The sequence below is a fragment of the Mchenga conophoros genome, linkage group LG8 (assembly GCF_057382185.1).
Source record: "Mchenga conophoros isolate Kocher_MC1m ecotype Shallow Benthic linkage group LG8, M_conophoros_male_GT1.1, whole genome shotgun sequence".
NCBI classification, from domain to species: domain Eukaryota; kingdom Metazoa; phylum Chordata; class Actinopteri; order Cichliformes; family Cichlidae; genus Mchenga; species Mchenga conophoros.
The window spans coordinates 21,330,949-21,346,300 of NC_140533.1; the positions used below are offsets into that span (position 1 = coordinate 21,330,949).

The 15,352-nt window shown below is 40.6% G+C and overlaps 1 protein-coding gene across 3 annotated transcripts; it reads right to left on the reverse strand.

Annotated features, from left to right (window-relative positions):
* Positions 1 to 2: 2 nt before the first annotated feature.
* Positions 3 to 14,869, reverse strand: LOC146568691 (thrombospondin-2-like). 3 transcript variants are annotated; one of them, XM_085284905.1, is made up of 22 exons: positions 14,320 to 14,869; positions 13,950 to 14,142; positions 13,750 to 13,815; positions 13,505 to 13,641; positions 12,453 to 12,968; positions 11,747 to 11,840; positions 11,464 to 11,628; positions 11,047 to 11,223; positions 10,788 to 10,961; positions 10,348 to 10,478; positions 9,521 to 9,655; positions 9,220 to 9,438; positions 9,006 to 9,113; positions 8,752 to 8,911; positions 8,368 to 8,486; positions 7,170 to 7,404; positions 6,422 to 6,649; positions 6,203 to 6,333; positions 5,950 to 6,090; positions 5,671 to 5,768; positions 2,790 to 2,929; positions 3 to 370 (listed from the first exon to the last, which is right to left on the reverse strand). In XM_085284905.1, the coding sequence occupies exons 3-22, from the start codon at positions 13,811 to 13,813 to the stop codon at positions 363 to 365; spliced, it is 3,180 nt and encodes a 1,059-aa protein (XP_085141031.1). In that variant the 5' UTR covers positions 13,814 to 13,815; positions 13,950 to 14,142; positions 14,320 to 14,869; the 3' UTR covers positions 3 to 362. The 3 variants fall into 3 exon arrangements, 2 of the variants coding, with proteins under 2 accessions (XP_085141031.1, XP_085141030.1); XR_014893635.1 differs by lacking the exon at positions 5,671 to 5,768; XM_085284904.1 differs by lacking the exon at positions 3 to 370 and having other exon boundaries at positions 2,773 to 2,929.
* Positions 14,870 to 15,352: the final 483 nt, after the last annotated feature.

A 15,352-nucleotide genomic window follows, 5' to 3' on the forward strand; every position in this document is an offset into this window, starting at 1 on the left:
TAAAAAAAAAAAATTTTATTGATAAGTAACCGCCAGACATGTGCTCCACTTACTCCATCATCAATTTATCTTTGCATCTTTCCCTCTCATGTCTGGCATCTAGCAATAAATAATTATTTACAGCCATTAGGGAAGCACAAAATGAAAAGCAACAAGAAGTTACAGTCATTAGAGATGCTGTCAGAGCAGTAATATACAGTGAATGAGACAGCCTGAAATCAATACTGCTGCATACAAAGCTGACAGATAGAGGATGGTCATTAATTGATAGTCTTGGCTGGATTAACGCCTGAGTCTGGTGTATCCTCTCTCTCTCTCTGGTGGATATTTGTGGAATTCCCAAATTATCCCGAGACAATAATTCAGTTATCTAAGAATCAAAAAGAAAAATAGCCACTTTTAGGAACTGCTGTGTGGAGACATGATCTGAAGCAGTGATAGTAGGTAAGGTAAGTTCAACACAGAAAACATTGCACTTTTTGACAGTTGTACAGTTGCTGATATGACAATACATTTCAGATGGTTCCACTATAAAAAAAAGTAGATAAATTAATTTAATAAAGTGTTTAAAGCACAAAAGGTACAATTATTTCGAAAAGTGTAAAAAAAAATGGCCACAGATTTGTGCTGCTGGACTCCGCCCCCCTTTTCTCTCCTATACTAATCTTGTGATCTTTAAGAGGTGCCTGATCGTCAGATAGGAAACTACTCTAGGTTTTACCTTAAAGGTGGTGTATTGTACCACCTTTAAGGTGTACAATACACCTTACAAGTTTTATACATCACCCACAGCAGCAGAGGGCAAAATTAACTGACTCAAAAGCTTGCTTAGTTACTAAAGAATGAGTGAGGAATGCTTCAGGAATGACCTTATAGCTAATGAAAAATTCATCAGTACCTACCTAATAACTCCTGGTCTAGGACTTTATAGTAAATAAAGAACAAGCTAGGATGTATTATATTAATAAGTTATTAAGTAATAATTACTTCATACACTCACTGCTTTGTTAGACACACCTGGTCAATTGCTTGCTAATGCAAATAGCTAATCAGCCAATTTCATGGCAGCAACTGAATGGATTCAGGCATGTAGATATGGTCACGAGGACACGCTGAAGTTCAAACCGAGCATCAGAATGGAGAAGAAAGGTGATTTAAGCGCATTTGAATGTGGCATGGCTGTTAGTGCCAGATGGGCTAGTCTGAGTATTTCAGAAACGACTGATCTACTGGGATTTTCCACACAACCATCTGTAGGGTTTACAGAGAATGGTCCAAAAAAGGAGAAAATATCCAGTTAGCAGCAGTTCTCTTGGAGAAAAATGGCTTGTCGATGCCAGAGGTCACAGGAGAATGGCAGACTGCTCTGAGCTGATAAAAAGGCAACAGTAAATCAAATAACCACTCGTTAAAACCGAGGTATCTAGAGGAGCAACACATTGAACCTTGAAGCAGATGGGCTACGGCAGCAGAAGACCACACTTGGTGTCCCTCCTGTGGTAACTGAGGCTACAGTTTGCATGGGCTCACCGCAATTAAACAACGTAAGATGAAATGTGTCCCAATTTCTGCTCTGACACTTGGATGGTATAATAAGAATTTGGTGTGAACAACATGAGAACATGAATCCATCATGCCTTACAATTACAGTTCACGTTGTTGTTGGTGTGATGGCGTAGGCGATATTTTCTTGGCAAACTTCGGGCCTCTTAGTACCAACTGAGTATCATTTAATCATCACATCTGACCTGAGTATTGTTGCTGACCATGTCCATTCCTTTATGACCACAGTGTTTCCCGAACACGAGTTCACTGTACTTAAATGACCTCCACAGACACAGGGTCTCTATCCAACAGACCATGTTTGTGAAGTGATGGAACGGGAGATTCACGTTGTAGATGTACAGTGAATAAAACTGCAGCAACTGCGTCTCATGTTCATGTCAAAATCTCTTAGGAATGTTTCCAGCGCATTGTTGAATCTGTGGCATGAAGAATTAGGGCAATTCTGAAGAGAAAAGATGGTCCAAACCAGTACAAGCAAATTGTACCTAATGAACTGACCAGTTAGTGCAGTTATCTGTATACGTACTGCTGCAAAACCTCATACAAAGTAGTTACTTAGTAGTTACAGATTTTTTCAGCATGACTCCTCCATTGCCTGTAGTCCATAATTACTTAATAAATTTTAAAAAGAGCAGGGTCCTCAAAAAGTATCTCAGTATTCAACATTCAAACGCACTTATATGAATAACTTAATTCTTTGTAACATAATAAAGGCAAACACCATAAAAATGTAATGTAGAAACTACTAGAGGAACAACTTATTTACGTTTCTTACACTAAAATTTGCCTTCACCATGCCAGTCATATAATAACATGTTAATAATCTGTGCATAATCACAGGAGGCAGGGGGTAATTAATGGTAAGGTAAACCTGAAATAATGAGAAACCACTGAAGTATGCTTTGGTCCTTGATGCCACATAAAAAGAGCAACAAGTAATCAGTGTAAGTAATTACTGTATTGAGTTATGAGGAGAGTGGCAAGTTGTTAAGGCAAGGATAATTATGAACTCACCGGTACCTAATGATTCACTAACACAGGATCTCCCAGTTGATTCTTTAGTAAATAATATTTTTCACATGGAATGCCAAGAGCTGGATTTATTAGGGAACTATCAATGAGCGTTTACTATCAGGCCATTGCTGATCCATTCCTCACTTGCACTTTACTAAAAAGGCACATTTTTGTTTCACTTAATATAAAGTGTTAGCAGGATGTCTTACCTCTACACTCATATCTGAGGTCTGAGAAGATAACATGTTCCTGAGAGAACACAAACAGTCCCAGTCTGCCTCCAGCCAGGGTGTGGTCATACACGGCCCCCGAGTCGGACAAAATGTCCCTGCCCTCGTACACCACCACCCTGCAAAGGAAGCACAGTATAGCCAACCCAGTGCAAATCAGCCGTAGTACAACACTACCATGTTCACATTAAATTTAAGTTAAAATCATAAGTAAAATGCAAGATAACCTGCAGAAAGTAACTAAAGGCATTTCAATTTCAAATAGTATCATCAAGGACATTTTTGAGGTATCTTTTCTATTCTTCTTCTTTTTCTGCTTGTCCTTCGCAAAGTTACTATAAATTCACACTTTACGTTTTTCTTGACGTTGCATACTTAACTTTTTTTTCACGGACATCACAGACGACGTGATGTCAGTTGGAGATATATTCATAGCAGTTACAATGGAGCTTTGGAGCAAGTATCCAAAATATCAATACATGTCCGTCCTTCACAGTCAAAGAGCAGGAGCTTCTTTTCAGCCTCACATTCACTTAGTGTACAGTTGTACATTCATTCTCCAGTACAGTCATTCAGTAACAGGAATGCAGCACTGCCACAGCATGTATCAAAAAAGAGTATTTTTTCAAATCTGTCACATAACAGCTTTTTTCTCTGACTTCTGTTTTTTCCAGATTGGAAATCTCACTATGGCAATGCTGTTGTTTTCCCCATCTGCACATAAACAGCACAGAGCACAGAGAACTCGTAGCCTGGGGTTGTTTTTATTTTGTTGTTGTTGTTTTTTTTTATCCAGGCTATTAGTGAGAAATACAACTAAACAGAAGTAGATGTGGCAGGTTGAGGAGAAGTGGGTTGGACTTGGAAAGTGAATTACACTGTTATCATAAAATAACTCTTAGAGATTGATGATGTCCTCGAGTGTAAGAACATTTCAGGCTGACACAAATGTGATTTCCACAGATTGAAGAAGTCATTCTGCAGATTGTTGTTGCACTAAAACCTACATGACCTGAACTGGGCCACAAAAATTTTATTTCAAAGAACATGCCCAGATTTTTCTATTTTTTACCTATAATAACATTAATTTTAATAGTTTGCCATACATGCAAATATACACAGGCATGTTCAGCGCTATCACAAATGTCTAAAATTCCTGCCTGCAAGTTGGATTTTGACTTAAAATTAAGAAGTTTCTTTGGAAATAATAGGCAATAATGTATTCCGTGGGTAGTAATTGGGTTAAAAAATACTGGTATGGTCCTATAAAAGCCAAGCCAATAATACCTGAATGTTCAGCTGTAAATGTTCAGTTGTTTCCACTAGAAAAGAGCTCGAGTTCTCCTGAGGAAACCTGCCAATCTAATTCTAAAAGTTTGGTGGATTCCAAGATCATAATCCAGCTGTGACAGCTGTTTATGACAGCTCAACCCCAAAAATATAAATTAAATCCAGGTTCCAAATACAAAAAACCAGCCGAGCGACAAATGTTTCATCTCAGTATATCTGGGGTTTTTTTTAAACTTAGGTTATTGTGTAAGTGTATCTAATGAAAGCATGTAAAAAATTTGCCTTAATACTATGAAAAAACCCATTACAGGCAATCAAAAGTCATGCAGTCATGATAAAACTTGAAAACTTTGCCATGAGTCCTGTGACAAACTAAGTACACCCTTACTGCTTCCATAGGACTTAAGTAATGCAAAAGACTTTACCTCAACCTAGCTGTCAAGCACAGTAGTGGAGGTGTGATGATTTGTATATGTTTTGCGGCCACAAGACCTGGGCACCGCACAGCCACTGAGTTAGCCATGAGCTTCCCTGTATACCAAAGTATTCTAGAGTCAAACTTGACACCATCTATATGACACCTACAGCTTGGCTAGCAAATCTATAGGAGAATGGCTGAAAAAGAAAAGAATCAAGGTGATGCAATGGCCCAATAAAAGTCCAGACGTCAACCTGATTGATATGCTGTGGCGAGACCTTAAGAGAGCTGTGCTTAAACAAATGCTCGGAGACCTCAATGAGCCGATTCACCACTGTAAAGAAGATCGGGCCATAATCCTCCACAAGGACGTGAGAGACTGATCACGTCAAACAGAAAATGATAACATCAAGTTATTGTTGCTAAAGAAGGAATGCAAAGAGTCCTGTGAAAAACGTTCTTTTTCACATGACTGTCGGAGATAAGGACGCACTTTTTAATCATATTATTTTGCTCTAGCATATCTAAACCCTCATGACTTCCTGACTACAGGGGCTAGCCACAAGAAATTTTCAGGCCTGACATCTAAGCTCTGTTAAAAACAACAGCAAAATTCATTTTACACCCACTCCATGTGTCACAAGCTAAAGCCCAAATCTCATTTTTTGTCAGCATGATTTTCTCTGTAACCAACTTTGAGCATCAATCTCATGGGATATATCATAGTTTCAAAGCAACATTGGCCCAATTAAATGTTGATGATGTAGAGTAAGAGAAACATGTGTCAGAGAAAACTTCAAAAAGTGCATTTGGGATAAACTTTTAATACTTAAATCATCATGTGGGATAGGTTGCTGGTCAAAACAAGTTACGGGATAGCATATGAAAAGTCTCTTTTTCCTACATTTTGATACGAGGCTAATCTTCTAGCTGTATTTAATCATATTTTAAGTTGATTCTGAGTGGGTCAGGTGGGAGGATTCACTGATCTTTCATGGAAAAACCCAGAAGTATAACTACTTCACAGAGCAATATCTTCTGTCAGAAATGAATATATGCTGCATATTCTGGGGTCACTGCTTCTTTTAAGAATCAATAATCCATAATAAATCAAACCACAGTTGTGGTGACACTTTACATTATGGTTTGTACCTGATAAACCCAGTCTTGGGTCGGTGGATAAGGTGCATGCGGTAGGGTGTGTAGTCCTTCCAGGCAATTTTATTGGGGTCGTGCCACAAAGTTCTGACCTGAAACATATTCAGGCGCCACGGAGGACAATCATATTTACCAGAGTATCTAATGTTTACTGCGCCAAACAATTTAATATTCAGAAAGTGTTATCTTTTAAGATAAGATTTTCTTTGTATTTTTTATGATACTGAAAGCACAATAAAAAGGTGGCAGATTTATGAGTTTACTCATTCTAACCTGGTGTCTAGTGTTTCCTGTGTGCCACAGAGCATTGCGCAGATACTCCCCTGGTCCTGTGTTTGAGTTGACCAGTTTGATTGAGACTCCAGCAGTGCCGAAAGCTTTGGTTGGCTTTTTCTCCCAGTAGGCCTGAGACACCTGCGCTTACAGAAAAAAAATCAATGTGGTGGAGAGAAATGGTTACATGTTCTCTATTATGTATTTTAAGTTTATTGCTTGTGAGAATTAAGAGTCAGCGTTCAGCTCGCACCTGTTTCCACATGACAACGTAGAAGCGTTGACTGGACTGATAGGCAAACACAATCCCTGCGTAGTCGTCATCTCGGTTAGTATTTACATAAAATGTGACACTGAAGTCCACGGCGCTGAACTTGTCGTATCCTGTTCAGACACAGGAATATTATTCATGTTGACTAATCACTTTCATTATATGTCTTATATGTTTAGTGTTTTTTATGGTTAATCTCACCTAAAGCGATCCCGGGGTCAGAGTTGGCAATCTGCAGCAGCTCTGTACCCTGGCTGCGGATGACCCAGAGGGGGTCAGACTGCGTGGTGCCTTTAGGGTCCAACAAAACAACCTGAAACTTCCGGAAATCTGTAGACCCAATATCCTGGTTCAGGGGACAGGGATCCAACGCATCTGGAATACTGTCATTGTCAAAGTCATCAAAGCATGCGTCTCCACTGCCATCACCTGAAAGAATAAAGAAAAAAGAGAACAAGTGTAACTTGACTTTTCCTTATTATTTTTTGCCAAGATGGGGGAAAAGAACTGGACAAGATAACATGAAAATGTACTAAGAAAACCATGTATGATGGTGGATAGATCAACCTTTTAAGTATTATTAATTACACTACAGAGAGCCATTAAGTGTTTATGTTGATGTCCAAGATCAATATGACCTAAAGCAATGGAAACTGGACTGATAGTCACAAACTTTTATTTCATGACTGCAAAATCCATTAATCATAAATTGTACAAGTTATTTTCCCTGTGTGACAGCAAACTATTTGTTCATGTCTGTATTTTGATATTAGCTATGTAAAGCCTGACACACCTATGACTGGCTAGAATGGGAATCAGGTCTTATTTTATTTTTAAATGAAATCAAATTGCTCACTTTTTTTTATTGATTTGAAACATCCCTGTTTACTTTCTATTTTGCCTCCTTGGGTAGACTAGGATAGGATAGCTCAGCTGTAACAACACTGACCATCAGAGTCTACCTGGTCCCTGTTGGGTACCAGTCTGCAGTTGTCACGGTCATCAGGGATACCGTCATTGTCGTCGTCATGGTCACAAGCATCTCCCTTTCCATCTTTGTCGTGGTCAGCCTGATTGCTGTTGGCAATATAGGGGCAGTTGTCTAGAGTGTTTTGGTGGCCGTCCTCATCGATGTCCTCATTGTCGTCGCACATGTCTCCCACCAGGTCACTGTCAGAGTCAAGCTGCCAACACATGTGGATGTAGTGTATAATATGTTTTGGGTCACTACAAACAGCATTATTTATTTAGTGCAGGGAATACTTCTGTATTAGCCTGGGGGCTCGGATTAGATGAGAAATTAGCTAAAATATATAAATAAATAAAAAAGAGGTCACAATTAAATGAAATTAAATCTTACGGTTTCTCTTAAGGTCCTACCTCAGCATTTCAATCAAGTTGAGTTTTGGGACTATAGCACTACCTAGATACTTTCTTTTTCTGTTGTAGATTTACTGCTGTGCTTGGGATCATTATACTGTTGCATGGCCCAGTTCCAGCCAGGCTTTAACTGTTGGAGAGATAGGCTTACATTTGATAGAATACTTTGTTATGTTATGCATATTTGTTCATGGTTGACTCAATAAAGTGACCAGACCCTATGATTTGGGCAAAACAAGCCCAAATCATCATCATCCATCCAACCAAAAGCTGGAAATGATAAGCTAAAAATATGGCGACCAGTTACAAGCGTTAGCTAATTGTATGAATTATCAGTTAAAATTATTAATTAAACATAATAAGTAAATATTTCTCTAAAATCAAAAGTTGGAAATAATTAACTAAAACATGTCTCACAGTTGGAACTGCTAGCTCAAAGCATCAATAAACAAAATAGCTTTCTAAACATTAGCTAACCTGTGGCAGCAGCATTTAATGAAGAGTTTTTAAATATAATAGTGACTAAAAGTAGTTGATTAATGGGTGACGGAGTTTTCTTACTGTAACTAATGAATTGTAAGCAACATATAATCACAAAGAGTTTAAAATAAACTGGAGGCAGTCCGAATCTAACTTTAAAATGAGCTCAAATGCACTTATTTAAATATAAAAGGTATGTTCATAAACAGATTAGTAGATTCATCTGACAGGGTTTTGGGGGTAAGTCAGAAGAAAAAAATGTTTGAAAACTTGATTTTTTCAAGAACCTGGTCTGGGTTATGTAGAAGTGGACAGTTGTCACACTGGTCTCCGACACCATCCAGGTCTGTGTCCCTCTGGTCGGTGTTGTAGACTAGAGGACAGTTGTCCCGGTCATTCAGAACCTCTGAAAGAATAGACAGAAACACACACACATACACAGCCTTTAGACTGATTTTTAAAAAATTTTTTTTTGTGTGAACATAACCAGACAAATAATATACATCAAGGCTATGTTTCGGTAAATTCAATTTCATCTATATTTTCAAGTTCATATCTACTATTTTTGAGTTATTATATTGCCAGCACTGTCACTTTATTACCACCAATTGATCCTGATTCCAAGCAGACTAGCTGCACATTCAAGGCCTGGTACAATGAGTTGTTCTTACCGTCTCCATCTATGTCGATGCTGCAGGCGTCTCCCTCTCCATTGTTATCAGTGTCTGTCTGCATAGGGTTGCTTTCAAATGGACAGTTGTCGCAGCTGTCCCCAACCCCGTCCCTGTCAGAATCAAACTGCCGAGGGTTGTACATCAGCGGGCAATTGTCCTGTGTCAAAAAAACACACATTCACATGGATGTTTGCATACGGCAAGACACGCCTGTTTTCAATCATGGCGACTTTAAAGTGGTTTTGTCTCACCCTTTCATCTGTGATGCCATCATTGTCATCATCAGGGTCACAGGCATCGCCCTGTCCGTCCGCATCCAGGTCTTCCTGTCCAGAGTTTGGCAGCATGGGGCAATTATCCTGCAGCCAGTCACAACAAAGATTAATGGTATCCAACCAGAATGCAGCTCGGGTATCTCTCAACAAGTCTGAATGATTTTAGCTCACGCTGAAGTAGATATCTTACCTTTTCACAGTGATAGGTGGCATTCTGCTTGCAGGGTAATCTATTATTGGGCCAGCCATCCAGATCAGAGTCCTCACCACACAGGGAGCCATCGCCAGCAAACCCCACCGCACACACACACTTGTACAAGACCTCAGACGCCAGGCCAAGGTATATACACTCAGCATACTTGTGGCAAGTGTGTGTGTTGTCTTTGCAAGGGTTATACGGTTCACACACCTACAAACAGAGCAGCTCTTTGAGAATCCAAAAGTCTCTACGGTTAATGACTGCAGGTCAAAGCAAAGAGAAAAACACCTGCCTGCCTGGTTTTCAGGGCTTCATCCAGACCGAGGCCATACGGTTGAGTGCCTTTATGGCGCGGCGGACAGGGCAGGCAGTAGAATCCAGGGTCTGTGTTTATGCACAGTGTAACACACACTCCCTCCACTTCACACTGAAGAGATGGAGGTTGAGAGATTATCCATGTTCAGCATATCAAACATGAACTGTACAAAGGTGTTACGTGTGTTGAAAGAAAATCTCTTTGTCAGGATCAGACTACAGAATATTTCAATGGTTACTAAGTCAGAGAAGTTAAAAATGAGTCCACTGACTTCTGGAAATGTCATTAGCGCTTCAGATAAGTATCGGAAAAATTAAAGTTTTGACAAAACGATTCCATCAGGCAAAAAGTTAATGACTGATGAAAGTTCTTAATCTCTGGAGGAATATGAATATCTGTACCAAAATTCTTGGTAGTTCATCTAGCTGTCTTGTCACTTAAATCAAAACCATAAATGTGGTATTAGAGGAAAAATCTGGTCACCAATGTTATTCGGATGCATCATCTGGGAGCCATAAGGTCTAAAAAATTCCCAATAATTCATTTCATAGTTATAGAGACACTTTAACATATGCAACCAACTGACAGGCAGGCATTATCATCACTGGAAACGGCCCTGCTGACCTTGTCAAGTTGGGCCACAATTCACTGCAAGGAAATAAAGATAACTCCCTGAAAATCAATGAAATGCAGCATTATGCTAAGGAATTTTGAGGAGGACCTTTCCTACGCCATGCATCAGCGAAGTTAGGCCATTGTTGCGCTCATATTGTGTAGTGTGATCCTGTGTCTAATCTCATTACCTCATTCTCATCTTCACAATGAGTGCCGTTACCACTGAAACCCAACGGGCAGCGTCCACATTCCCATGATCCATCGCGATGCGTTGTGCATTTAACCCCAGGAAAACAAGGATTAGAAAGCAAGCACATATCTGAAATGCATAAAATTTTACACATAAAAGTCTTTTACACTTAGTCACAAAGCAAATTGTTCAAGTGTGGGTCAATTGCACCATAATGATTCTGAAGGAATTCATATTCGAATCATTTCTCTTTTCTATCCTAAGCCTCTGTAATTGAATAAAGCAGAGCAAACAGTGAAGGATATTATTTCTTAATCCTCAATTGTTTGAAAACATGTTCTCTCCAATAAAATGGGATTAAGGTTCTCTATGTATGTGAGGCTTAGCCTGCATGTAGAATAACATTAGTTGGTACAGCTGCACAAGGTTAAGGTTTACCTAAAGGACATAGTTGTTTGTTACATCCTTCATAGTCCACAGCATCTCCAGCACAAGGCTTCCCGCCGTTCTGAGGGGCGGGGTTCACACACTCTCGCTGGCGACTCATGAGGCCCCTGTTACATGTCTCTGAACAGACTGACCATTCAGTCCAGGCCGTCCAGCCTCCAGCAACTACACCGAAATGCATCATTTACCTTTGTGCCACTTTTAATGCGTATGAGTGCTTTCAAATGTGCAGCTGTGCGCTCCTACTTACTCGGGCAGAGCGTGTTGTTGCAAGGTTGTGTCTCCATGGCGCTACCTGTGCACCCCTTGCCCCCCTTCTGTGGTGGAGGATTGTTGCACAGACGGACCCGTGTAATGTTTCCTTCTCCACATGTGGTTGTGCACGCAGACCAAGGAGACCAAAGGCCCCAGTTCCCGTCAGCACGCACTAGACAAATAAAGACAAAAGAAAGTCAGACCACCGCTACAGCTCAGCAGCGTACAGAGAACAAAACATGTTTCCAATTACAATTAGAATCTCTACGATCTCCATTTGTCTGAGGTTTCATATTTTCGCCGTCTGGGAATTGCCAGTTCACTGTTTTGAATAGGACTTGGCTCAGTCAGTCACTAAAAGAGCATTAAGCTGAAACAGGTGACAGATCCGATGTGCAGAGTGATGCCTTACCCTTGCGGTCACACTTCATCATCATGCAGCTGCGGGTTTGGACTGACGGGCCAGAGCAGGACGGCATGATGCCATTGCAGGATCGACCCCTTTGCTGCCCTCCACGTCCACAGGTGGCGGAGCAGTGGGTCCACTCAGACCATGGGGACCAGCCGTCTTCATCATCTTTATTACATACAGACAACAGACGTGTTGTTGTTGTTGTTGTTGTGTTTTTATTATATTTATTAATCTTGGCATCCATGTAAAGACAAAATCCCAGCTGCAGAAAAATGATACTCACTAAGACAGACAGGACAGCAACTTCCATCGACAAAAGACGGATTGATGCAGGACACAGGAGCACATGACACCTGTTGACAAACCACCTTTCCATCCTGGCAAGACAGTCCAGTGTTGATACATTTAGATTTTCTAACAATATCACATTATTGAATCCAGATGTTTTGCTGAATGCCAGTTCTTGCAAGGAATGGTATGTTTTCATGAGTCATAACAAGTCAGGCTAATCCTTCATCCCATCCTCAATAAAAATAATGGTTCTTATAAAAAGAAACAGACGTAGGGATGAGGATGAAGCATGCATAAAATATAGAACTTCTGGTAATAAATGAAACCACATTGCATACAAGTGAAACTTCCCCAATTGGTAAACATCGTTTAAAGGAACAGTTGGACATTTTTAAAATGCTGCATATTTGCTTTTTATTAAGTATTAGAGTGAAGCGAAGCAATAATAAGTTGCAGCAGTCAAGTCGTCAACCAAAGTCCTTGTGTATAAAAACATTGGTAAGCTACCTTGAAGATTAATTTAATGCTAAAGGTTGTCACTTATAATTTTCCATTTTACTTTGCTGGTGTAGATGATGATATTAATATCTGCTCTCTATCTCTTATATATCCTTAATTCAGTTAAATGCTTGCATGGTATTTCCCCAGGAAATTCTGCCAGTGTGTTATTGTAGTTAATAGATTTGTTCAGCACAAACCTGGCAAGTACAGGAGGTGCAGCTGTCAACCTCCCAGTCCTCCCCCTGCTCGTACACTCGTCCATCCTGCACGCACCATGCCTCACTGTCTCTGTCAAGATCATTGTCACTGCTGTCACCATCACCACCTCTGCGGCTGCTTCTGATGCTGCTGCTGATGCCACTGCCGTTGCCATTACCATTGCCACTGCCGCTGCTGTTGCCACTGCCATTGCTGCGGTCACGGCCGTGGCTGTTGCTGCTGCTGTTGCCGTTCCCGTTGCTGTTGCCATATCCTCTGCCACTGCCGTTGCTGTGGCCACGGCCGTGGCTGCTGCTGCTGCTGCCGTTGCCGTTCCCATTGTCATTGCCCCTGCCATTGCCGTTGCTGTGGCCATGGCTGTGGCTGCTGCTGCTGCTGCTGTTGCCGTTCCCATTGCCTCTCCCATGGCCTTTCCCTTTGCCACTGCTGGTACCACTGCCATGTCTGTTACTGAGTTCATCCAAAGATATCCGTATCTCTTCATTTTCTTTGGACTGAAAATACTAAAATTAGCTAAATACATTTTTCAAATAAGAAAGTATTATTGTGTATTTATATTGAATGAGACCAGCCAAACTACTGTGGGCCATATCTGTGGGGAGATTTCCTCTTGGTTTTTTTTTTTTTTTTCCCCCAGAGGCATTTGCCACAGACCACAGTACTTCCTGACAGAAAATCCTTTATTTGTGCCATTTGCACTGGAAAAAGAATTACTCTCAGAATTTAAATTCAGTCAACTTTTCTGTGATGACACAGAATAAAAAGTGTATTACAACCTTGGTAAACACATAGTTATTGAAAATGGACTATTACTGGTTTAAATAATCTAAAAATAATCTAAAAAAAAAGATTTAAAAATGTTCATGTTTAAAGTTACTTTTACCTTAAAAATGACACAACATTTTAACCTGTTTGCTAAAAAATATTTAAATTCTTTCTCATGCTGCTATAAAATAATGTACCATCAGGCAATAAGAAACACAATTTTAACAAATACCATGATAAATGTGCATGCTTTTATGCATCTTACTACTCTATCCAAGTCTTCGAGCAGGTTGTTGGTCACAACACGTAGGCCATGGATCTCAGTGAGCAAGCCAAACAGGTCCTCACACGGATGAAGACAGATTTGCGATGACAAGTTGCTGACCTTTGCGCCATCCACACCTGTGGAGGAGGCACGAGTATGTGTGGGCTTTTCAAGATTTAGATATGATTCTGCTTTAATGATAAAGAAACAGGCGGAGCAACTGTACTGATGCATATGTGTGGTACCTGCACACACTCCTGCTGCATAGAGGAATATCAAAAGCTGAAGGAGACCCCTCAGATAACCCATTCCTGCTTACACATAAATAACACATGCAGTCACCTTGAAATATAGAAAGTAACCTCCTATATAGAATCCAAGCAGATCTCAGGCATAGGAAATAAAAGAAAAAGAAGGACAAAAAGAGAGAAATAACCATGCATACCTGCGTTCTCCTTGCTCCTCTGCCTTTCCTGACTAGAAATCACAGCCAGTAGGCTCGTCCCTGCTGCAGCTCCGCAGGGGCTGTAGTGGAATGTCTCCTTTTCCTCTTCCTTGATTGCTTCCCTCCTTTATTATCTTCTCACCTTGGTATCCAGAGTGAAGATCACCAGCACAGTTCACTCAGTAATTTGTCACTGAATCATCCAAAGAAAAAAAAAAAGGGATGGGTTTGGTAAGAGAGTAATCTGAGTAAGAAACATGCAGACAGCTTTGTTAGTTCGGGAGAAATCTCAAACAGTGTTATTTGTTTGAGAGTGTGTGTGTCTGTGTATGTGTGTGTATGTGTGGCAGGAGCAGGGGCCATATTTTACCCGTGTGTCTGGCGATGAACTAGGCTGCATATCTCCCAGCGAGGAACCCAGCTGGATGGAAGGAACTGTGTCTGTGTGTGTGTTGACGTCTCGATGCAGGTTTCCCAGACACATCATTTACACTCTTCACTCTCCAAAATGAGACTTGCATGCACGAATGCACACACTCACACACCGAAACAGGCACACAGGCACAAACACACACTGTTACTGGCTGCACAAATTTTCCAATATTTTAGCAGCGAGAAAACTGGCATTACCATAAATCCTTTGCAAAAATTAGAGGCTCGATGCGTGTGTGTTTGCATGTGTGTGCTTTTGGAAGTGCTGTGTGCAGAAGATTGTGAGCTACGAGAAAACTGATGGAATACAAAAACATCTACTTCGGCTGGGATCTCTCTCTGTTTGGTCTTCTCCCTGCTGAGTCAAAAAGGCATCATCATCCCGAATCACATTTTCCATCTGTACACTCCACTTGTGGACTAATGAATCTCACAGATGTGTGTGCACACATGCATGCGCCTGTGCCCATACAAACACACTCACACAAAATCCCAACAAATTTTCTATTTCCAGATACCTAGAAACATCACAGCGGAGAACAAATAAGAACAGAGACCATGTTTCTTCCTGGAAGTGGTTCAGTGACGGAGACAGTGAAAGCAGGTGCTGTCACTGCTCTGGGAGTCAGAAAAAGCCCAAAAGTAATAAGATCTGAGGGGATAGAAAAAGGTAGAGTTGGGTGAGATTACTTGGCAGAGTCTAGCGTGACACGCTTGGAGTGATATGCTGTGCGGAAGGCACACTCTGTTCTGGGATCTGTCTCAAAGTCCTGACTCTGTTAGTCTTACACTGTGTTTATGGGGAGAAAATAGTTTTAAAGAGGGCATCCACTATGGTCTCAAAAAAACTGATTGAAGGCTACAGGGGCTATCGCCAGAAGGTAGTACTGAAAGCAACAAGAAGACCTTTAATAAGATTGAGGCAGGATGAGAAACAGGGCACTTTATGCAATCAGGCAGCTTAACAAAAG